Source organism: Haemorhous mexicanus, chromosome 1 (genome assembly GCF_027477595.1).
Source record: "Haemorhous mexicanus isolate bHaeMex1 chromosome 1, bHaeMex1.pri, whole genome shotgun sequence".
Classification (NCBI taxonomy): Eukaryota; Metazoa; Chordata; class Aves; order Passeriformes; family Fringillidae; genus Haemorhous; species Haemorhous mexicanus.
The window spans coordinates 73,145,173-73,170,763 of NC_082341.1; the positions used below are offsets into that span (position 1 = coordinate 73,145,173).

The following is a 25,591-nucleotide window of genomic DNA, read 5'->3' on the forward strand; positions in this document are numbered from 1 at the left end:
TTGGCTTATTTTTAGCATTGTATTGGAATGATCCTCTGCATTTCCTTTCAATTTCCTTTTTCTCTGCTGAAGCAGAAGTAGACTGGCTTAGACCTGCCAAGTGGATTTTTGCTTCTCTTGTGATGGGCTGATCTGACCACAGTTTGTGTTCCCTGAAGATGATGTTGCCTTGGATGGACAGGATGAAATGTGTGGGTTCCTACTTCCAGCTGTCAGCTTTTACAAGTAGTGTGCTTAGGAAGTTCCTGACTGTACATTATGCCAACAGTCAGACTTGAATCAGGCAGCTGCAGGAGGCCTTAAAGATGTTTTGGAGGACCTTGGACAAAGTGGCTCTGGTGGCATCAAAACCTTCTATTTTTGTCCATGTGCAGGTTCATTGATTTACAGCGTTGCTTTGGCGGTGTTTGCTGCAGTGTACTGGTGCCTGTCTGGCATAAATGGTGCTGGTTTCATTCAGGGTGGTTGTCACTCAAGCCTGGTAACACTTCCATCCATGTCTTCCTTTTATCCTGCAAACTGTAGAAGGCCTTCTGAGAAAAGCAGTGGCTGGAGCATGGTTTATTTTATTTACAGCAGGTCTGAGTTTGCAGGAGCTCAGAGGAGTTGTGCACACTGGAATATAACATGCAGTTTCATGGACAGCATATTGACAGTGTGATTTCATTCCTTTTCCAAAGTCTTAGACATCCTCTGTGATCTTTTGTAGTTTAATTCCTGATACAATTTTTAGTCTTGTTGCCACTTGCATGTAATGATTTAATGTCTTTTATGCAGGTTAAGATGAGTCAGAAAAAGGAAACTACATTGTCAATTCTGTTCACACCATTCAAGTAAGTGTCTGTAAAAGCTATGTATATTTTACCTGACTGTTTGTCTTGATACTTGCTTTGGTATTTCAGTGAGCTGCAGCAACACATTCAGTCTCTTAAATCTTTTTTGGATGGTAGTGTTTATCAGACTATGAAACTTTGCACTAGAACTCTATGCAATTAACTGCTTCTTCTCACCAGAACTTCAGGATAGATTTTTTTTTTTTAAAGCTATTCCTTACATTTTATTTTCCATTAAGGGTTATTTGTCGAATCTTTTTTTGACACTCTAGCTATATAGATTGCACTGTTTTTTTTTTTTTTTTTCTTCCTATACTTCTGGCATTTTTTCAGCATCCTTGGGGAGATACAAGTCCCTGTAGGGTCAGGAAGTACAATCTGTTAATTTATATATATGTCTACAACTTGAACTAAGAATTGTTTCTTCTGTGATTTAAATGCTAATGAAGAATAAATAAAATGCATTGCATCCAGAAAAGAAGCTTGCAATGTTTAGCATTTGTGTTGCCTAGTCTTAGTGTTTCCAGGGCTGTTGAAGTAGTCTTAGTAGTGACTTGTGTATCTGGGAACTCTGCTCTAGTGTATGGAACAGTTACTGCTCCCCTCATCCTTCTGTCTTATCTAATTAAAGCTTTTTTCCTTTTCCTTTCTTCTGTAAAGGTTTTTGAAAGCTTTGCCATGGGTGCATGTGATAGTGTTCAGTTCTGCTCGCAGTTTGTGGAGTGCTCCAAAAATGCCTTGTCACCAAGAGCAGCTGTTTTCCTTTGGGAAATAGAGGAATGTTAATTAAGATCTTTAAATCATAGCAGCAGTAAAACGTACTTGAGTTGCTTCCTGTGAAGTATGTTTATTGTTAAAGATGATTGCTGTCTGTCTGAACAGACAATTGCTGTGTTATTTTATACCTCTAGCTCCTTCAAAGGGAAAGGTTTGAGACAGTCTGTGAGACTAAAGTCAAGTTAATCTTGGGCACATAATGAATCCTTTAGAGCAAATTCTGAATAAGAATGACAGCTGCATTATCAAAGAATTTACTGATCTGTGTGAAGTAAAATGCCCATATGGAAAGGATGGACAGTTCTCTTTGATAAATGACTATTAGTTTGATTTCACAGCTCTTTCAATTTTACCTTTCCTTGAGAAATAAGACTGAGTCTATACAATAGGATATGCTTTTCTTAATGCTATGTTTATCTTTAAAGGATATAAGTATTACCAATTACTTTATGGATTGCTTTTTTTATGATATGTTGGATTGTTTTAAGTGGAAATGCCAGAGACATTTATCACTTTGAAAATGCAATCAAAACTTGGTATAAACATATTGTTACTTTGGTGTGGTCCACTGCAAAAATAAGTTTTTTTTTCTTTAGATACTCTACAGTTCCTTCTGAATCAAAATTTGGATTAATAGTTGTTCTAAGAAGCATTTTTATTTGAGACCAAAATAATTCCTTGGATGTGTGAATGTCATGGATGCCCCTCGCTCATCAGAGAGAAGTGATGACTATTTCACAATATTTGTTAGTAAATGCCACAGTGGTTAGCAAGATTTAGTGACAAGGTACACTTGATTATTTACTGCATAGAGGATGGGTCTGTCATGGAGATCCTCCTGTTGAGTTGTGAGATTCAGAGAAGACCCCCTTAGATTCTAACCTCCTTCTCAGAGGCAGTTTAGATGCAGCTGGGTCCAGAATTACTTCCAGACTTGGTCAGTGGTCCTGGGGGAGGCTGGAATCCACTACCACAGTGAAATGCCTTACAGGAATCTTGTGAGGGGTGAAGACTTTCTTTGTTGCTTCAAGATGATGCTGTTTAGTCATGCTAGGAAAGCAGAAAATGACTCACCATGGATGGTCACACACTAATGTAAATGCTCACCCACAGGGTGCTGGGAGTAGTTTGGCCACGTTCTGATTAGTCTTCCCAGCTCTCCTTGACTTTGAAAGCTTGGCTCGTGTCTGGGAAGCTACCAAGGGGTCTTGTCCAACTTCTTACTAATAGTTGGGATGAAGTGGTTGAACGCAAGCTTACTTTTAAACGGATGAGTAACTTCCTAGTGCTCCAGCTTGCAGGAACCAAAGGAAGACTGAAGGTAGTTTTAGCCATGACCTGTCTATAGATCCATCCCCCCTTTCACATGCAGTTGACTGAATGTGTGTGCAGTGAACACAAGCCTGAACTTCAGCTGCAGGTGCATGATCTGATGCATTAGTATGAGGCAAACCACATCTGTTCTTCACACAAATTATGCTTTAATGGGAACGAGAGGGAAAGGCATGCATCCCCTTCTGCTGTCTGTTGAGACACTTTGGTGGTAGATAGAAGGGTGTAGATGGGTATGATTGCTTTTTCAGGAGAAGTTAAAAATGCTAAGGTGGGGACACCTACCTCCTGTCCAGAGCAAGAGAAGTCCTTGTGTGCTGTGCTGTGTTTCAGAGTCATTGCTATTTGCACGGAGGTTGTGTTTCTGCAGAGCTATATGCTATTGGGAGTTGTCAGCCCAGCTTTAATATCAGGTTTGACCCCTGATCTGTGGTTGGCCTTACCTGCTGCTGCAGCTGAGCACAGTTCTGTGCTGTGTTTCTGCTCTACTGTCCTTTGATTCAGACACAAATAACTTCTTCCACCTCTGTTCATTTTCAGTTGTACAAAGGGGTTATACTCTTTTTTAATCCTTCTAGTGCCTGAAATATGTACCTTGAAGCTCAGAAAGTGTATGCTCCAACACATAATTCTTTTTTCCTTCTTAGTTTATTGCAAGTTAGTGAAGGGCAATTCATGTCTGAAGTGCTTTGGAATCATGAAGTTACATAGAAAATTTTCAGTATTTTGTTTGTGAGTATTACGATTTTTTGTTATTTGAGCAACTTGGTGACCTGAAAATGAACAAAGATATCTCTAAGAACTGAATTTCTTAAATAATTTAATGATGTAGTTGAATAAAGTCTGTATAATAGAAATGTAGAAATGAGCTCCAGAAGAAATCTGAGTTTAGAATTTCAGATTGAGACATTCTGGTTTTAGAGATGTAATTACTGATCAGTTTTCAGAGTAGGGGAGAGGGGAGGATATATTCACAAACAATGTGTTCTGTTGTTCAGAAATTACAACTGAACAACAGAAACTTAACCTGGACTTAATTTTTTCAGTCAGAAATAGCATAAAAATGTTTGTTTTGACATTCTGAGGGGAAAATCCTGTTTTCTAGTTTGATTTTCAGGTGTTTTATTACTGAGTAGAAAACTATTCATGACCTTCAGCTGCAATGACTCAAAAACCAGTGTTTGAGTTGTATGTTAAATATATAGCACCAAAAGCATTAAGCTAGTATACACATATATATTTATAGATAAAATAAGCCTATTTTGAAAGTGTTGGCAACAGAGGAAGAATATTTAATTGATATAAAGCTTCTGATTTCCACAGGGAATCTCATCCCTAGCAGAGGTATGGCTGGCACAGTGGACAGGAAATGAAGGAGGCCAGTAGATATGTGCCCTTTCCTACTTGGATCTAAATTGCATCTCTCTCTGAAATCCATCTGTCAGGTGTATAATGATGAGAAGGAGGATGGAGCTGATCATTGTGTTATGTGATAGAAACTTCAATAGTGACTACTTGACCAGACTTGAGGTGGGTTAGAGTTTGAATAGCTCTGTCTGTTAATAAGGATGTGTCTGGCTGCCAGTAATGCCATTTTTACTTTATCAAAGTGCCTTCAAGGAACAAATCTGGGTACAAGTGTATCTTGAGACTACTTGTGAAACTGTTGAGAATACGTTTCAGAAACACAGCTCCAAGTGTTTGATTCTTCAAGGTGAGGTGCAGTATCCCTTGCTGAGACTGAATACTGACCTGCAGTTCTAGTTGGGTATATGAAAGAAGTTACTATCTGAAATTTGTTTCCTTCCCACTTCCTTTGTCTCCCTACCTTTTTTCCCATCTTCAAAAGACATATTTTCAAAAACCATTTGCTTAGCAAAATCAGAGGCTTTTCTCAGAATTCTGAGAAGAAAAGCCCAATGCTTTGACCTTTATGTGTAAGAAAAGGAGGTGCCAAGATACCAGATGCTTTGGAGGAAGTGAGAGGACAAATCTGAAGACTGCTGACAGAGGAAAACTGATGTCCAGGATAGTGAACTATCTTAGTTTTCTGACCATGTGATGCACCTTAGGGCAACTGCCAAGCTGGCACACCTCAAAGACCAGTGTGCCAAGGAGCCAGATGCTACTGTTGCAAAATCATTCCCAAAGTTGGCATCTCTGGCCTGTGAAAGTAATCCTACTAGAAGTGTCAGAAGGACAGGGTGGTGTGGTGAGTAAACGGTGCATCAGTGTTGCCCTGAAATCCTCATAACCAATTAGTGCAATTCTATTGTGCCAACAGGTACAAGAGATTTAAGGTAATAAATGACACAAAAGCACAGGAATCCTTTTGCATAGTCCTGGTGTATCCAATGCTTTCAGGGATGGCTGTGCTTCCAGCTGGTCAGGTTGTGGTGAATAACAGTAAGATGGCAGGAGCAGTAGTTTAAGAACCAACCATCTTCAGGAAAAAATCCAAGGGATGAACAGCTAAAGTATAATCAGTGCTTGCTTACCACTAGCTGTGCTTTTTTATTGAATGTCTTGAAGTTTTTATCAATAATGGTTGGGGGTTTTTTTAGCAGGAAATAGAAACTTAACTTTAAATAAGATACTTGAGCTATCTTCTCATATATGAAAAATCTCATACCACCTTATGCTGCATTTTTAAAGTAACCTAATTGAATACTACATATTAATCATACCAAATAATTACTTTTGTGTGCATAATCAAGTTATAACTTGCATATTTATTTAGACAGTCTCTGCATTTTTACTGTGTGGTGTATATTTATTAAATAAAAATGTACTTCTCACCATATGAAAATATAACTCTTCTCTGCTCTATCCTCTAGTATGAATTGAGATATAACTCCCTTAAACATTTGTATGGACTTGGTGCAAGGAAGTATCAATCATGTAGAGGCTGAGTCTTTCCACATAATTGCCCATTATGTATTTTGTCAGTGGCAGAAAAGAAAATAGAGTGTAGAGTGTCTTTGAAGATTACAGAAACTTCAAAAAACTGCCATGTGCACAAATACCTCTCTTTTCTTCCTTTCTCTGATGACTGGGGATACAGTACTACATTGTTCCCTCTGTCTGATGGCCTTTCAAAACTTAAATAATAGATATTCCCACAAAATTGACATTTGGATCAAAGTGAAGCAAGGGATTTCTTTTCTGCCATTGAGCAAGGCAGGGTTCCTTAAGATGTCAGTACATCCTGTGAAACATACTATTCTTGTTTTGTTTAAATAAATTACTTTTCTTGAAATAAGTGGTAATACGTAAGATATTTGTGATACATGTGATAATGCTTGCAAGAGCAAACATTAAGCATTGAATGCCAAGAGGAAAGGGTGAAAATATTGCAGTAGAGAAGGATATTCTAAGAGTGCTTTTTCTCCCTGCATGTTAGTTGGAATGCTTTGTGTCTTCAGAGGACCTTTTATTTAGCAGAAGCACTGATTTCTCTGCAGAGATTTCAGCCCCTTCATCCTGTGGTCAAGAATGAAGGAGCAGCAGGTTCTATCAATTCCAAGTGAACCCTGGAAAGGCAGCCAGCCTTTTCCTGTCTCCACTTTGTCCCCATTGTGTTATCAGGTATGAATCTAGGCATGCTGCTGCTGCTGGGACTGCTGGTACAAGCTGGCCAGCGTGGGCACCTTTAGCCTACTGGTGTCAGGAGGCAGACTGGCAGCCCTCTCCTCTCCACCCTTGGCTTTAAGGACATGTGTATCTACATCAAAAAATAGAACTGCAGCACTGTAGAAGAGACCAAGTGCTCAAATGAAAATAGTGGCTTTGTATTACTTTTTTAAGAAAAGCCCTCGTGTTTAAATAGTTAAGGTATTGTCTCTTCAGGGAGAAATCAATGCCTGTTCTTTGGCAAAAATGTCAGCGTCTCAGTCACTGAATGGGCCATGTCTGAAGCACACTGCTGCTCAGGGAGGATGCAGTCCTCTTAGAAGGCAGACATCCTGCTGGTCTTGAGTTTCAGCAGGGCACTCGGGGGCTTTTAGTTTGTGCATGAAAAGCTAACTGGCAGTGGCTTCTGCGCAGGAGGACTGGGTATAATTGGATTTACTAGCAAGTAGGAAGTAGGTAAGGTTTTAAGAAGGAGCTAAAAGGCTGGTGTATAAGATAAAATATCACAGGATTAATGTATATTTCTGTATTTCCTTGTATTATAAATCCTTTTGGCCTTTTTGTGGAACTTGTGAGGCTTTGTGCAACAAGGGTGAGGGAGGATTTCCAGCAGGTGGTAGGAGGGGATGGACAGAGAATGCTCTGCTCTGGGGTGTGAGGTAAGGGGCAGAGTACAGGGCTCTTTCTGAGTCCCAGTAAGAAAGGCCCAATAACAAATAGCTTAATAAAGTAGCTGTTAATAATAGAATAGTAGGAAACGAACTGAAGAAAACAGCACATAAATCATACATCCCTTCAGATGCTGGGCACCCTGTGTTTGTGGAGCCTGGGATCAGTTTTCTGATGGTGCCACACAGATGCTGGCTGTGGAGGTGTTCCCTTGTTTTGCTCATTCAAGCTGCTGTGTGATTTTCAATCAAGAAATCAACCCTGGTGATAATTTCTACTGTCAGACAGAAAGAAGATTCACATGAGAACTTCTTGCAGCTCTTACATACTCGAGGACAGGCTGGCAGTGTAATCCCTGTTATGGAGTGGGAATTGCCTGCAGGCTCCTCTGTTCCTCCCAGCTGACTGGCTCTGTCCCTTGGCCAAGGTATTTGGGCACCACAGGCCTGGGCCTGCATAGGGATCAGTGACTCCTTGATGTGCAATGGTCTCCTGGTTGGGATCAGTATGGGAGGTCTCCCAGACATGTTTTGGTGGCCATGAGGCCCTGCTAGTAGGTACTTGCCCAGCCCAAGCTGCCTGCTCTGGATGCAGCTGCTTCAAAAATGGTCACTAGGGTTTAGGATGGGCATGTAGAATTGTGGAGCAGAAGAGGAGCTGTGGTATAACACTACATAGCCACAACACTGCAGCTACCTAGATCCAGCTCATTGTCAGAAATCATACATAAGTAATTGACATAAATCATCATGTATCTTGCAGAGGTGAGGACTCACTGGCAGCATTGGCACAGTGTTAGGTACAGTCAGCACATGTCCCTCCCCTGTAGAACTAAAACAGAAGGGACTTTAAAAATGGTGCCTTTCTTTTCCTTCAAGGATCTTCAACCTTCCTTGAAAAGCAGTTTCCCTTTCCAAGGCTGTGGCATTATGTCCTGCTATGGCTTTCTGGCCAAACCCCCTGCCCCTGGAAGATCCCTGCATCCAGCTTCTCAGTTCTGCTTTAAGGGGACCAGAGGGACAGGTTCAGAGTGTGGTCTCCTCCCTTCTGGCCTCTGCTTCTCTGAAGCTCTTGCCATAGTAGTTTACATGCAAAATATGCTGTGTGCAGCCCACTTACCTTAATTGCTTCTCTGTTCAGTGAATTGGCAGCTGGCAGTTTGGTTGTCAGCTCCTTTTTCTCTCATCTTTATCTAAGGGATTTACATAAATATCCTAAGGCACTATGCTGTTGAATATGTTACATCAGGGATTCTGATTTGTGAATATTAAAGGCTATTTTAATTCCTGAGACTTGACAGTCCAGGGTTAGAGCATTAGCAGTCAGACCATTTCCTGCAGCCTCACTGATGTCCTGCTGTCCTCCTCTGCATGTTTGTGAATCTGATGAATACAAAAGCATAGATGTACTGACAGGTTTCTGCAATGTGTCAGTAAATATACTTTTTGCTACCTTTGGCCTGTGGAAGTGTGTGTGTCCTCCTTTTATTTCATTATGCTTTAAAGAACAAAAACCTCAGAACTTAAAAGCCGGAGCCTCTTATTGACTTTCTTAATCCTTTTCTTTCTTTTGGAGTGCCAGCAGTGCTTTTTAATGCTTCTTAAAAGAAAAAGCATAACTGAGTTGCAAAAATAACTTACTACAACCCTACAAGTAGACTACCTGACTAAAAATTTAACACAGTAGTCAGAAAATCCAGAAATACAAAAACCCACTTGAAATTTAGGCCCTCCAAAACTGAAAGTCCTGGCAGTGGAATGGCAGGAACAAAGGCATTAGATTAAGTTGGGAAAGGGAATATTGTGGGTTCTGGGCTTTAGGAGGCTGTAATAAAGCCTTAAGTGTAGGTTTATGTAGAGCACATTTTCTTTTAAACCGCATAACTTTATTATACTAAAACTATGGCTGTAATTTTTAAAATCTGTAATCAACATGCATCTTCTAATTATCAAAATGATGGTTTTTAGGACTTGCCTCTTTTAGCAGCTTACCTGAAAATATTTTAGTAAACAAGTAAAATTAAGGCCATCTAAACAGATTAAGGACCGCTGATTTACCCTCAAATTGTTTAATCTTTGAAGCTTCACTCTTTGATCAGAACTAAAATGTATGCAAAGGATTGTCCCTTTATCTCATACTACGTGCTTTCAGTCTGTCTTTGGCAGATACTATAAAACAGTTCTTTTTTCTGAAAAGGCACATCTAAAGAATATGCAATTGAATGCCTTTTGAAAATGGGAAAAAATTGGCTTCTGGCCATTAAAATTCATGTAAATAGGTAATTTGGTGAGGTCCATAGAATTGTAATAGCTTTCTTTTTCCTGATCATTGCCCCAGGTAACATCATGTACTCTGTATTGCACAGCAAGTTCAACAGAAAGGAAATATCATGGTTCCAGACTTTGATTTTTGAAATATTTATTTGGTCAATTTTTTTCACGTTTTGTTGAATGAACTCAAGTCTTTGCATCATTTGCCATTCATTGTCTTTGTGATTGTTCTCTGCTGTTGATGTAGTGGGAAAGTTTTCTCTTATGCATTTTATTCGGCTCCTACAAGACTGTGCACAGTACTTTGAAAAGTAAACAGGAAACAAGAAACAGGAGAATAGCAAAGTTGGGTTTGTTTGAGATTGCACTGTCACCAGTAGTAAGTCTCTGCACTCATGGGTTGCTAACTGGAGTGAATTTGTTGTAGATCAGAAATAAGTGTGCAATCATGTTTCTGCCACATCAATAGTGTTGAATGCAGACAGATCTGTGTCTCTACTCTGCCATTACCCACCTGATGCTTTCTCAGGTACTGTCCTGTTGTGCACTGGCAATGTTTGAAGGCATGGGAGATTGCCTTTTTGAAGCCTGTTGTTGCACTGGCTCAGTTGCTTTTGAATAGCAGTCCTGCAAAAACATCTGGCCAGTCTTACATCTGCATTTCCAAGACGACATTTTGCCTGCAGTGGATCAAATTATTGCTTTGTGGATCAAAGCTGGAAGAGTGGGTCCTGTAAGTACTATTTCAGCTGCTTGCAGGACTGCTGGAGTAGAAGCCATCTCTGCTCTGCAGTGTGGCCCTCTCACAGAGGAGTGTATGGCGACAGAGTTTGAATGTACTCAGCTGATTGTGTTGCTGGCAATTTTGTCCCACGGGGAGAGAGCAGAGAAGCACCCTGGCACCTGCCTCTCACAGTGTCTGGATGACAGAAGCCTCGGATGCTCTGCAGGGTGGGTGGTGCCCAACTTTATCCTGGCAGATTTTTATCAGATTGCAAGTTACTCAGGTACCAGGGATCTTCTTTCTGGAGAAGAGGGCAAGAACCTGTAGTTACTCAGCAATTTGGTAGAAGAGGTTGCTGGAGTTGTTTGGACAGTGTCAGTCTGATGGCTCTTTTGCTGCTAACAATTCTGGAGTTAGAAATTTCATAGCAAAGCATGAGAGAAGCTCTGCTTTATGTGGTGTTCAAAAGAAGGTCACCTATACAAAATCCTATCATGCTCTATTCAAATGGCCTTTCTCCATCATGGGATTGTCACAGGGGTCTAGGGATGTGTGTCCTTATTCTTTAGCTTTGTAGATTTGCATCAACAGGAGGAGCAGGTGCTTTCCTTTCCATCTCCCAAACAGCCACTATGAAAACGATAGAGGACTGCTGAACAGCTGCTTCTGAACTGCTGCTGGATAAGGGTCATAGAAATGTGATCACTGTCTTTTGCAAATCTTGCCTCTCTCAAAGAGTTGTAGGATGTACGGTATTTTCTTTTTTTCTGATGGAGAGAGTGAAAAGGCAGTGATAGAAGGGTGTAGATCTGCATGAGCTGACATAGGTGCATGGGGTTTGTGAGTGTGTATAGGTAAGCAGCTGAAATGAATTTGTTTTCATCTGACAATGCGTTAGGCAAAGATCTCAGTCTTCCTCTTGTTCGTTTCATCTACAGGTGTGTGGTGCTTCTTTGACTTACATTATTAAATCTGCAGCATTAAAAGTGTTCAACTAATACAGACATTAAGGGGTTACTTTTTATAGCAGAATTCTGAAAAATGTACTGTGCAATAAAATTACCATAAATCTTTACCCAAATAACCAGGCATAATAGAATTAACAAACTAGCAGTGGTGGATACAGATGTATTTGCAAGGCATCTCCTTCTGTTCTGAGAGTTTTTATTTCCTGATTTGTCTACAGCATGCTACTATGCCGTTGGGATGGTAATTTCTGTAGTGTGATGATAAACAAGACTCATTGGCCAAGAGAGATCCCTTTGACATTGCTATGGTGAATGTACTTCATCACAGTCAGGTTGTGAATTGCTGTCAAATAGCTTAGCTTATATGAGGCATGAATGATGTGCTGGAAAGATTAATTTTGTCAGGTATACCTATGACAAGGGTAACTAACATCTCAGAAGGGAGAGTTTACAAGCACTTGCATGATTAGCCCAATCATCTTGTTTCATAATTAATTATGTTTATTCATGGATGAAGCTGTGATTTCTCTCTGGAACCAGGAAGGTAATCTCTGATAGCCGTAGTGAAAAATAAAATGACTCTTCCAGAACCACTATCATTTTCTGTGAAGAATGTAATCTTTAGTCTTTAGAATCCTGATAGTATTGTGAATTAGTGTGTGTTTATAATCTATGTGATCCTGGAATTCTTCTTTTTTTCTTTCAAGTGCATGTGTTTTGCAGTACTTTTAAGAAAAGGAGGACAGAGTTGAGTCCACTGACCAAATTCTCTTTGTGTGTGCCTCTTAATAGGACAGGTATTTTTGTGTTATGGAAAAAGACCTCAGATTTTACTGGGCAAGACTATTCATCTTGAATTTGTTAGAATTGGATTTTGATGGTGGCTAGCTGGCAAGAGCATATACACATACACCCTAGTTTTCCTTCTAGAATTGAGAATATTTCTAATCATGATCAGTAAATTCACTTAATTGGTATTAATTGCATGGATATGTGTATTAAGTGACCTTGAGAATACATTGACATTTGCCAGTGCCTCTGGGATGCTGTATAGTAAAACACAGGGGAAAAACTCTGATCAGTTTATTATTTCCTAACACTGTCTTCTGCTGGAGACATCTAAAATAGTTTAAGTTAAAATCAAGTCATGCTACAAACGGTTCAACTTTAACTTCTCAGATTTAAATTTTCCATGTGGTTTTGGTTTTTGGTAAGTCTTGTAGATTTTATAGAACCACCATTTCTAAAGTCCATGGGTTTTTTCGTAGGCAACTTTCCATTTCTATTCATGGCTCATCTTTGTCTCTTTATGCTTTCTGCTACATCTAGATTTCTTTTAAATCTCTCATCTGCTTTGTCAGCTTCAGGAAGTGAATCAGTGTCTTCAATGGATAATAAATGGCTTATGGTGAACTATGCCCATTCTTGAATTGAGGGATTATGGGCATATTTGGTAATCTTTTTAGACTGGTATAAAATACAAAAATTCTTTAATCACTTCTCTGCTTTTTTGTTTAATACAGAGATAAAAAATAGCCTAATATAATGATCATTCCTTGCATTTTCATAGTAGTATATGAACAGTCCTTAGTTTCTGGTGAATTCATAAATTTTACAAAAACAGTTGTTAGACAATTGTAAATTTAACCTCTTGAAAATTATATATATGGAAGTAAGGTAATATGTGTGTTATGATGTTAGCTGTTGAAAATTAACAATGCATCTGCCAATGGTAACCCAATTTGACAAAATAATTGCTTTCAGTGTTTGACTTAGTCAAAATTTTACTGTTTGAAAACCCCATTTATTCTGTTACATCATCCATGGACAGAGATCCTAGGTGCTGTCCTCTAAGCAGGAATAGGTGAAGACTATTGTTCATAAATAATATAATGATTCAGTGAGAATAAAAAGATAATAAGTGGGTTATAGCTAAATGACTAAAGATATGAAGTAAGATATGATTTTGGCTTGGAAGAAATTTGCATTGAATTTGACAAGGATAGAATTTGTGGAAAACAGTATGTGTAAAACAAGAAAAATGAGCCAGGGAACATAGGAACAGCTTGAATGTGTTTAAGTCCTAAATAAAGTTTCTGAATATTTGTTCCAGATTTTTTTTTAATTCTTACCTAAAAGCTAAGATATCTTTTCTTTTTTCCTCCTCCTATTTTTTTTCCTCCTACTTTTCCTCCTCCTATTATTAGACGTGGTGAAACTCCCATCTTGAGTGGATGTTTTGCTCCCTTTCCCCTACCAAACAACTCAGCAAAATCTGAAAGCCACAGATTTCCTTGAGGCAGGGCTTGGGGTCTGGTATGCCTCCTTTAAGAATTGTTTCTAATTGTAGCCCTCAGCCTGTGGAGCTGTACGGTTGGCTTCCATAGAGACATATCGTGAAGGTGCAGAAACAACCAACATTCACTTTGCTATTTTTCAAGTCTGGTTTTTAAAATCCTCTGTTTTCCCCTCAAAGTTAAGGTGTTCAAACTCTTATAATGACATTGTGATTGTCTTTTTATTCTTTTTTCCTTTTCCGTGGGACCTCTTTCTTCCTACTTGTTTATACATACCACCCTTCAATTCTTTTCTAGATTGAAAAGAGATAAACATTTTTCTTAGTACAGGTACTACTCTACAGGTAATACTCTTCTCAAAAGTAAGATTAATTGCTGTTCCAATTATTCAGTGTTTTGGAAGATTCCTGCATTATGCTGCTGTGCTCTGAACTTAATGAAATAGCATCAAAAGCTACCAGGATGTTACTACTAATGAAAATTCAGGTTGTTCAGGCACAGAATACTTGCAATATATTTCATGGCTCAAAGGATGGTGTGTATGTGTTGCTCATGTATCTATTAAGTGCTGTATCAGCCTATAGACTGGGCTGTAGGCAAAAGTGATTCATGGCTGTTTGGGGGCTGCAGGAGTGAGCATTTCCATGCAGCAGCTGCATGAAATCAAGACCTGCCCCCGTGGTTCAGCTGACTGACCACATGGGCAGCTGCTGATGATTTAAGTGGTGGGAGTGACCTGATTTGGCATGGCCTGAAACATGATGTTGGTGGTTGTGAATGAGGGATGGGAAGGAGGAGGGAGGCATGCATGCATGCAACTGGGCCACCTTGTGCCCTGGATGCTCAGAGCTGTTGCTGTGCCCCTGCCATGTTCTGGATGGTGTGAAGGAAACCTGCTCTATGAATTCCCTGGCTGGCAGAGAGCTGTGGCCCATGGTGGTTTGTCCGTGGTTTCAAGAGTGACAGGGACTGTGTTGTGGCTTATAAGTTATCCAGGGTAAGCCTGGGATTCTCAGGCCTGCTGCTGTCCTTAAATGTGGAAAGAAAAGAGTACAGGAGAAACAGTTTCTTCTCCCTTCATTTAGTGGAGTTTGGTCGACTGGCTTGTTTGTCCTGGTTGCTGGTTTCTGTAAGGGAAGAATGGTAGCAGTTGTTTTGGTTGATGATCAGATTCATTAAAATCAAAGAGATTTTTGTCACGGACCTCAGTGTAGCCAGGTAACTGTGTTATCCCCTGCTCTGGGGACTCAGCTAATAGCTCTTTGAGTAACAGGAGACACAGTCATACTTTTCAAAGAGAAGATTGTTAGGCACCATCTCCTGTTAACGTGGAATGTGAGCAAATCACTCAGTGCTGTCTTATCAACTGCTTACATCCATATTCAAATAGATTAAATTGCTTAATTTTTCTATGTGCCATGCTTCCTGTCCAGCAATGGTCAATAATAATGCACAAGGGAGATAGTTCTCAGCAGTATTAGATGGGATCAGCTACATAAAAGAAATGTCTATTAATGCAGCAATTTTGAGATAAGTTTAAAAGCAGCTGTGTTGACACATGTGAAGATGAATGCAGAGGAATAGATTAGTCTCAATTACCTAATTGCTTCTAATGAAGTTCAGAATATATTGGTTTCATTACAGAATAATTATTTTAATTGCAAAGTTAATTTTTTCTGTTCATGGAAAGGAGAAATGTTAATATCTCTTTATATTGTTGTACAGACCACTTTCTGCTTCTGAACAGATCAACTTTTTAAAAAAAATAAGACTATATATTGAGCAGCGGAAGTACGATGAAGCGGTAAGTCTGATTTTGCTATAGGTAAATATTTTTTCTTTAAATTGAAATTAACTGAGAAATAAAACTTTTTTCGTCCTTATGATACACATTTCATTAACTCAAAACCCCACTGTAAGTTACAATTTGATACCAATTCTAATAAATAATACTGACTTGCTGTATTTTTTCTCATACTTCTTAAACTGTTTGTTACTCTTTCATAGTCTGATGACACACAGTGTGTGTTTTTATTTTCCACACTAGAAAAGGGTAAATTGAGAGATAAACTGAGGAATGTAGTTCATGTTTGCACTACTTAGATTGCTAGTTTAATGAAAAAAATTCTGGTATCTTGCTCCATCATAGATCCTGCTTTACCTGATCCTTTTTTTTTTTTTTTACCTGAACCAGCTGTGCTTTGTTTTGCTTTCACATTTCAGTGTGTCAGACACATTTCAGTGTGGCAGCCATACATGGAGTTATGCTTCTCAGTTCCAGTATTACTTTCCTAAGCATTTGACAACACTCACTGCATGGTGGGGTACTTGATGGGTGCGGTTCACCAATGCTTGCATTCTGATCTTCACAGAAAGAATTTGTAGAGCTAAATGGTACCACTAAGTCTTTAATTTTAACAGATGTGGTTTGCTCATTGACTTCTATGTTACAAAGTATGAAAATACTGAATATGTAAGATTATGTTTAACCTGCCAGGCGCAAGGAAGACTTCCATTATGTGTTAGGGTTCAGTTCTTTTTTCTTAATATGATTCTTAGGGTAATACATTACTATTGTATGCACAGGACAGCTAAATCTATTTTATGCCTTTTTACTTGCTTTGTTGTAAATTGGAAACCGTTCAGCTTAAATAAATGGATCTGTTTTGCTGTGGGATAAAGTTTTCTTTTTGGTTTCTTAATACTTCTACTTAGCTGTCACATTTACTGATAGGAGACATTTTATGCATTTCAGGAGTAGAACTTGTGATTTTGTGTTGTTGCTGATATGTAAATTTTGCTCCTTGTTTGAGTGCTCCAGGTGTTCAGGTTCACTCTTGATCACTCACACATCAGATTGTGCCTTGGTTATCCTCAGCATCCTGTATTGCAATGCAGAAAGGTTCTTCCATTCCCGGAACCTGGGGTTTGGATGATTGTTTGCCCTGATTGAATCTTGCAACTCTGCATTACAAATATGCACTCAGAATTGCATAGAATAGATGTCTTTTGGGGTGAGTTTGCCTACTGGCAGACTTGTGATCTCTTCAGTAGTTGCTGTACCTTTTCCTGGGTTTGTTGTTGTTGAATCCCAACTGGATACCTGCACATATAGAAAAGCTTCATTGTGTATGTTCACCTTGTTACTGTACTCTTCCAAGTCACACAGATGAGCTTCTGATCTTTGGGTAAATCACAGCATGCCCAAATGGCACAGTGGGAAAACCCATGGTCTTCATGACCATGGCATCTCCCCAGTGGAGGTATTGAGTTAGGGGACCTGTGATTAGACTGGGTACAACCCTTCTGGTTTCCAAATTAGTTATATCCTGAGACCTACAAGCAGCTGCTCTCTAAATGCATCTGGGACTCCAGTTTAGTCTCTGAATTCACTGCTGGTGCTGGTGATATCAGGTATCAGGTACTACTGAAGTGGAGGACATTGAAACCCAGGCAGGGAATACTTGAGGCTGTGGAGAGTGACCATGTTTCAGCTGCATCCATAATCCTCCCCCTGTGTAAATGTGCCTTCAGAAGCACATGTCTGTTTTTTGAGGGGGTAACTTACACTGGAGTATGCACAGTAAAATGCTTGTGGGAAAACCAAATGGCGTGCTTGGTAGCAGGTGATGTTCAAGGTGTGCTGTCTGTGTGGCATTCACTTTCTAACCACTGTCATGGCCAGGGAGGATGGTGATGGAGCCAGGTGATGGCTGACTTGGTATCCAGCAGGAGTCCCAAGCAGTGTGCACTCCAGCAGTTGTTGCTGGCCAAAACACTACCTGAGTGTGGAGAGGACACATGTGCCAGGAGTGGGAGAGCTGCTGGAGCTCCAATTGCTGTCAGTTAGGTGTATATGTGGAATGGGGAGCTCACACTCTTCTAATATGTTACTTAAATGTTTTGTCTGCCTCCAGGTATCCCTGTGCAAAACCCTGATTAACCTTGCTTTGGAAGGCTTGTCTTACTACCACACGTATGATAGATTATTCCTGGGTCTGAGCATTGCAGTGAGTTTTGTGGGCTGGACAACTTACGTGATTTTGGTCATTATCAAGGCCCATACCAATTTGACCAAGACTATCCCAGCTAATAAAAAGGTAGGTTGGAAGCATTCAATTATCTTCTTCTATCAGTTTTCAGTATTACATGTATGCCAAGTGACTCTGTGCAGGATAAATTGAACCCTTATACTTCTTTTTACTTAATGTGGAAACTGGCAAGCTGTTGAGTTTTCCAGCTGCTGTAATTCTGTGTAGTGTTGCTGTTAAATCCATTGATTAGGATCAGTATTCCTAAGATGTGTAAGTCTGAGTGTGCTTCTTCAGTTTTTCTTCCTACAGCTGTCCATTTGAGATGCTAATGCAAGGGTGAGAAAACAGTGATTTAAAACTATTAAAGGATCTGTATTTAACTGGGTTTAGTTTTCCCAGGTTTAATTAACCAGGTTTAATTTTCAGTATTAATAGCACTCTGTAATAATGATTGTTTGGAAGAATGCAGATTTCAGGCTTCCAGTTTCATTGGTGTTTCTTCACTGTAAGGCCAAAAAAAACCCCACCATGTAAATAATTTTATTCCTGCCCTATTTGGTAATTTTACATCTGTTCTCAAAAACTTGCAGTCCAATCATGGCATTTTTAAAATGTATAGCCTGTTTTGATAGAAGGTGAGCTGTGGTTTCACAGAACAGTGTGCTCTCTTGCTCTTTGTGATTTGCAAGTATGCAGAAGACATTAAAGATGAAGGAAGCTCTTTTTGACTAGATTATTATGGTTTGATTTTTCACAAAGTATAAAATCCTAAGAATTAATTCTCGGTCATTCATCAGAAAAAGAGAGACCTCAAAAAGCTAGCATTTCACTAGAGAAGGGTTAAAGCATTTGTGGGGAGGGAAAATTCTCCCAAACTTCAAGAATTTGTTTCAGAATAAAAGGAATTGTTTTATTTTGCAATGTAGGTGAGAATGAGCACTCACTTAACATCTTTGCTGCCTTAATATATTACTCTGAGATAATTCCTGTCATGCTATCTTGAGGTTTTTACTACTGGATGAAATGAGATCCTCTTGACCTTTAGTGAAAATGCTCAAACCAAAATTAAAATGGAAAATATTCATAAGTGCTGTACTGCATGATTTAGTTGTTCTTTGATCAAATAACTGAGAGGAAATAGTCCAGAATGCATGTTATGTTAGATACAAGCAAAATAATTACAATAAGTAGGCTGGATATCAGGCATGTTAAGAAATACATTAAGGAAAAATTTGCATTCTTAGTTGACATAGATTTTAATTTCGTATATTGATTTTACTGGTTGAAGACAAATTTTATGCTAGTGACACTGGCAGGAAAAAAGTTAGATATCTTAGTTCTTTGTCTATAGAGTTTATTTTTCTTCAGTTTTCATAAGAGGCACTTTTCTGTAGGAACCTTTTTTAGTGTTTCTAAATACTTAGAGAATCACAATGTGAGGCTAATGCTTCATATAGGGAAGTTATTTGGTTTATAGCTTATATTGAAACAACTTAAATTTGCTGAGAGACTAATCTACCATTGACAAATAGTTTCCTGCAAAGCACACCCTTTATAAAATCAAGAAACCTCTGAGTAATGAAACTGCATATCCTATATATATCATCTTTAAAAGTTTTTGGCTTCTTATGCTGCGTATGAAAAAACAGCTTTTTTTTTTTCTTCTGTTGTAGAATGTTGTTTTGCCTAGCAAGAATTATAACCTTTACATTTGTTTTAAATATTCACAGAATTACAAATCTCATTTCCACTTTCAATGCATGACTGGCTATATTGGACTCTATAGGATTTGTGTCACTATATGGAATAAAATGTTGATTGTGCGTGTTTACTCATTCAGTGATAAATTATACTCTGTGCATATCATATATATGCATATTCATTCTGCCTATATGTCAGCAAATGTAAAATTTAAAACTAATAAAGCAAAATTGCCCTAGGTCAGCTTTCCATATGACATATCTTTTCTTAGGCTAATGGTATTTCTTAGCAAAAGTTCTGTTTTAAAAATAATTTAGAACTTGCTTTTGCTGTCATTTTAGATCAAGGCAGTTTTACATCAGTTAAAGGGAGGGGGAGCCATAAAATATCTTAATCCATCTAGGTGAACTGTGAGCTGATTGTCTCCTCTGCTCAGCATATTTGACACTGTTGTGTATCTGTCTACCCAACTCTATCAAAAAACTATCATTTGTGCAGAAGAAAGCAGTGTCTGTCATTACTTACACTAAAGCTGCCTTTGCTATGTTAAGTTGTGATCCAAAAAAATTGTTTATTTAAAACTTGTACATAATCTTCCCTTACTAGTAATTCTTCTGATATTTGAATGTCCCTGAATAAGGAAGAATAGTTCAATGGCCAGATAAAAGGCAGATGCAGAGGGACTGTTTCATGCTTCTCTTTGCACAAACAAGGGATTTCTGATGATGATTAAGGACTGACCTGCCTATCTGAGATAACTCATTTAAAAATATTCCTTCTCTCTTTGATGTTTCTCCTTAAGAGTGTTCTTAGTCTGAGAATGTTTCTTGGAGTACATAATGCTCCAATCTTGTGTCTATTTTTTTCTAAGAAAAGCCCAAAGCAGGACCTGTAGATTAAGATGAAATATCATAAGAGTTGTAGCTATGCTGCCTTTTAGGGCCATGCAGCACTAGTCCTCTGTTGTACTTTGAAATTGAGAGTTCTTTGAGGAAGGAGGTTTATCTTGTGGAAGGTTGGTCACATGCCTCCTTTTGTAGCTGTTCCTAGATCCTGAATAGTGGTGGAGTTTTTTCTGGTAGGAGTCAATGCTTAATATTTTAATTTAATTAGTTCTCTTACAAATGTCTCAAGCAGGAGGAGGAAATGTGCTGATGGAATTTTCATTAAATGCTTTGACTGTAAGGCTATGAACTTGAACTCGATGGGTTATATTCCAAGTCTGTTTCTAGAATCTAAATTTGAGGTTTCTTTTTTCCAAACCTCTTAGTGTCTCTGGCTTCAGATGGATTCCAAGCACCCATTGAACAAAAATGACATTTCATATATTGGGCTTCCAGATTGTACAAGTATGTCTTTCCCATGCAGATTTTTCTGCAGGACCTTATGAAGAGACACATTTGGAATTAGATCTTCAAATCCTACTGTTGGTTTTTTTTAATCTGGCTGACAACTTTGTGTAGAGACACATGGCAGCTTGCGTGGCTGTGTTAAAATAGCATTTGTTTTACTGTGTAACTAACAAATGGAAAATAGAGTGTAGTTCAAAACATTTTATTCCTGTTAAAAGAATGTTTGTCCAAACGTTTGTATTTCAGAAATCTACTGTTCTCTTCTATGGTTTTGCCTCTGCTGGAATGATAATAACTTTTTTCCTGTTGATTCAAACATGTCCTTGGACATACTATGTATACTGTCTCTTGCCAGTGCCAGTATGGTATGCAGTTGTGAAAGAGTAAGTAAAGAATGCAATTTATTACTACTGTTTTATAAGACCAAGTCTGGACTTCCTTTTTGTAGAGAATTAAATTTTTCCCATAAATTTGAGAGAAAATGTCCTTAAGTGTTTCCTGAGACATTCCAAAGGACTCTGGTTTATATTTCAGTTGACATAATAAGTAGTGTCCAAACTGACTGATACAGTTGCCAATTCTAGAAGATGTCTTTTCTTTTAGCAAAAATAAATAAAGCTTTTTCCATGAAAACATAATTTTAGTACCCTTGCAACTGTTGCAAAAGAGTGCTAAAATCTTTGCAAATACCTGTAGCAGCTGACTTATTTTGCAAAATGATCCTGCAAAGTGTCTGTGGAACATCAGCCACTTTTGGAGAATAAGCATGTGCTAGTCATGTTGAGGAATGTGCTCCCATATTCAAATATATTTCTCTTGTTTGGGTCTCCTTTTACTCCAGGCCCAAAAATGCTTGTTATCTTCAGATTCCTTTTACTTTCTTGATCTACTGGCAATTTGTTGATACCAACTCAGTATTATTCAGAGAAAATGAGGCCAACTGCAGTTAGATAATGAGCTGTCTCATAAAGCACAGGAAAAGCTAACAAGGAAGGTTTTTCTCTCTCTAAAGCTTCTGAATGTTTCATCAGTTATGACAGACATTAAGCACAACATAACCAAAAATATTCATATACTCAGAGTCAATTTGGGTAGTGAATAAGCTGAAGCTTGTCCAAACAGTGGCGAAGATGTGCCAAATATGGGAGAAAAAGAGCTGGAGGATTTTACTGTAGATTTTCTATCAAGTAAAACTGGGCAGGAGCATCTGGCCATCAACTGTGGGGTCTAGGCAGGACCAGCAATACCTCTGGTGTTTTTTGTGCTCTGACCCCATCCTTGCCCTGAAAAGGTAAGATGCTGTGCTATTTCTGTTTTTTTTTTTTAATGAATGTTATCTTGTTCCATCATTTTGAACAGAATTCCTGTCATTCAAGACCTTGCCACAAATGTTTTGTCGCTTCATATTGGTCAATCTGCAGGATTCCTCTTAGTTTGTATACTGGGAATAGAAATACTAGTAAGTATTTTATCCTTATGTATCAACAGGGTATCTCATTTCTTGTATTCTACCTCTTTGAGGAATTAATGTGTTTGATTTTCAGTTCTCTTTTGGATTTTTTTTAATTAGGTCTTCAGCTTTTTCTACCGCTCTGCACTTACTGTTGGCCTTCTTGTCTTTGCTGGCTGGCCAGTGATGACACAGCTGTGGATTCAAGCTAAGGTATAGTATTGCTTTGGTGAACAGCTGGATTGCATCTTAGGATGTTGGGAGTGCTTTGGAATGCTGCTTTAGAGTCTTATGCAGTTATGCTCTTTTTCTGATCTCTGTCATAAGCTGCATGAAACAAGGGAATTTAATTTGATCTGGATACATCTGTTATACAGCAGAAGTAATAAGAGTTGCTTAAGGGTTTTGGGGTATCTGTGGGTTAGCTATCAGTTTTCTGTTGTTGATGACTAAGAAATGCTTGACTCAGTCATATGAAATGCGCATCATTCATCAAACTCTTGCAGTGACTATGGTGTTTATGTGTATGATTGGTGAAAGTGTCACCCTCTAACTAATATGATCATTTATTAGAAAAAAATGTTGAAGATAACGGAAAGGCAATTGTCAACTCGTTATTGTCTGCAATCAGCTGGGACACACTGATGTGTCAGAGGCAACTTTCTGTATTGTTTTTCCTAGAAAAAACCTCCACTTTCATCAAGTGGCATGATATTAGACTTAAGAGATGTTTCTTCTGTTAATTGCTTCCAAGATCTCTTATTTCAGGGGATACCTAAAACCTAGGGTTCTGGGATGGAGAAAAGGAGTCAAATTGCTAAGTCTTGGTCTCCAAAAACTGCCAAGATGGAGGCTTGTATTTGTTTAATTTACAATTTTTTTGTTCTAGTTGAGTAATCAAGTAACTTGTTTTAAAGCTGGATATACACAAGATAACGTTTTGTAGTGTGAAATTTCCTTTCAGGAATATGAATTTTACTTGAGCTTGAAAATTTAAATGACACAGCTCTTAATGATTTTTAGTTATATAAAACATCTGGGATAGGTTGGTTTTTTTCATCCTAGCAAAGAGTTTCAGGAACTACTTAGATGATTATGGTGGCTAAATCAAATAGATTTATCAAATAGATAAATCAAAAGACTGGATAATGTTACCATATTCTCAGAGTATTCTCTCTCAATGCTGATTAACTGCTGTAACCTTCTGAGGATATCAGTTTTATGCCTTCCTTCTAGAAGGCCAATTGTCACATTTCTGGTGCCTGCAATGTGTGAAGGCCACACTTTGAGAAAGTGCTTATAAGTGTAAACTTGGCTTTAATTATCATTGTCTTTGATGGGATTTTCACAACTATATAAATTAAATTCTTTTCTGTATTAAATTGAAGTTCTGTAATACCCTTTTAGTTAATTTTACTCCTTGGTGATTCAGGGTTTTGGATGATTCAGGATTTGCTTATGGGAGATGCTAGTAGCTGTTAGTAGTTCACTGAAGTATTTCTTTATGAGTAGGCAATTGTCTGTCCACATGACCTCCTTCTTCTTCTAGACAAAAGCATTGATCTGGACTCTCCTGTGTGTGCTCCTGGCAGTATTTCCATTAATGCCTGTTGTAGGAAGAGAACCGAACATTCCTCTAGTGTAAGAATCTCCTCTTGTTCTTTTAATTTTTTATTCCCTCTTTGATTCAAAATTGAGGCTGCCTTTTGGTATTTGGGAGGAATTGCATTATTGAAAGCTGGCTGAGACAGGAGTTGAAATTCAGAGTTTAAATAACGTGATTATAGAGACCTCAGTTATTCACTAATGAGAATGAGAATAGACTTTTAATTATTTTGCCACATCCATTTGGTCTTTGTGTTATTCTGTAATTTCTTGTCAAGGGAAACATTTCTCACATTATAAAAATTTGCACATTTTACAGGAAAATAAAGGAGATCGTTAAAGGAGAAGCTTCAGTGGGTTGTAAATATGGTCAACAGAACTATCATATGTGAATAAGAATTTAGTCAAAAGCAATATACTTTTGACAGCATCTTTCAGAATTTGTCCATCCAATTTTGAATAATCTGTCTTTGAATAGCACTCTGTACCTAATGAGATATTCAGAGAAACAAAATAAACAGGATAGGCAGAGCTCTCTTCTTCCTCTGCATTTCCTGTGTCTCTTCTTTTTCCACTTCTGCTTCTCTATCTTGAGTCTTCTTTTCTGGTATTGCTTGTCTGATTTTCTACAATTGTTTTTTATTGTTTTTCTAGTATATCTTTATCTGTCCCTTTCCTTGTGAGCCACTCCTTGGTCATAGGAGCATTTTCTCATATCTGGATGCAATCCAGGTGGTTGGTCTGAAGGGTTAGGCTTGTGGTCTCTTTGTAGTTACTGCAGAAAAAGTGAATTTACCCTAGGGGTGCAATGGCTCCTGCTGGCTGGTAGAAGATGTCATGCCTCAGCAGAGCCAGGATGCCTGATCCTCAGTGAAATATGGGATTTAAGCAGTAATATGTGATTGCAGGTAGAATTATGAACACCGGTATTTCCAAGAATATTGACATTCTCCCTCAATATTTTCTACTGTGTTGTAAATCTATCTTTGAAAACCCTTCTTGGTCTCATTCCTTGGCCACATTAGAAATATTCAGCACAGATTTCACTTGACTGTGTTACAGCCTCTCAGCTGTATATACATATATCTGTATTTCTGCTGGCCCAAACTAAGCTTTTTCTATTCTTTAGAACATAAGTGCACAGCTTAGAAATCAAAATGGAATTAAGTTACCTACAGATCTTCCTCTCTGACACCTCTTTATATTCACCTTGCCCAGGCTGTACATCTTTCTGTTTATTCTTCTGATGAAACCTTTTACCTTTGAAACACTGTGTTTGTTTGAAACTTTTCAAGGGAGTTTTGAAGCTGGAAAGGTTTGAAGCAGCAATTAAAAATATATGTGACACTTCAGGATGTTGCAGATAAGTTGATGCTGGGGGAGAAAATACAAGAGGGGGAAATCAGAAAGCCAGTGAGAAATAAGTGTTTCTGTTCTTGGGCAGTGGTACTGTCAAGTCAGGGCTTTTCAGTAAATTAATGAAACTTGTATGGTAGGAGCAGGGAGCTCCTCAGTCAGCTCAGTCATAAAAAGGAAACGTGGGGATGAAAGCAGGGCTAGATAATCCAAGAGGTACCTGGAGACATTGAATATTCAGGATAGATTAGGAAACCCAGAGCGCTCCTGGGGTTGAATCTGATGTGGGATGTCAAATGCAACAAGATAGCAAAAGAAATTTTTGATGATGTTTTCTGAGATTTTTATTGTTCTTTTGTTTGTTTTTGCAGAATAGCAGCTGGTTTGCTGACCATCTTGATATCATTCTTGTCGTTGGCATCTCTTTGTAAAAGTCAAAATAAGTACAGAGATAATGAAGATCTGAAAGTGTATTTTTATCAGGTCAGTTGTTGCTTTCAGTAATTCTAAATATTAGAGGGTTTTTATGTGCAAATTTTACCTTCCTTCTAAGAACATATTTCTACCAAGGCCACAATTTTCAAGAAAAA

General features: G+C 38.3%; 1 protein-coding gene across 2 annotated transcripts in view; it reads left to right on the forward strand.

Annotated features, from left to right (window-relative positions):
• Positions 1-25,591, forward strand: part of PIGN (phosphatidylinositol glycan anchor biosynthesis class N) — a 100,559-nt gene that overhangs the window by 44,770 nt on the left and 30,198 nt on the right. For both annotated transcript variants that reach the window (XM_059854231.1, XM_059854241.1), the window contains exons 12-19: positions 778-833; positions 15,229-15,307; positions 17,421-17,603; positions 20,837-20,973; positions 21,950-22,049; positions 22,161-22,253; positions 23,590-23,681; positions 25,373-25,484. In XM_059854231.1, coding sequence (XP_059710214.1) covers positions 778-833; positions 15,229-15,307; positions 17,421-17,603; positions 20,837-20,973; positions 21,950-22,049; positions 22,161-22,253; positions 23,590-23,681; positions 25,373-25,484 — 852 coding nt within the window. The remainder of the gene's footprint in view (positions 1-777; positions 834-15,228; positions 15,308-17,420; positions 17,604-20,836; positions 20,974-21,949; positions 22,050-22,160; positions 22,254-23,589; positions 23,682-25,372; positions 25,485-25,591) is intronic.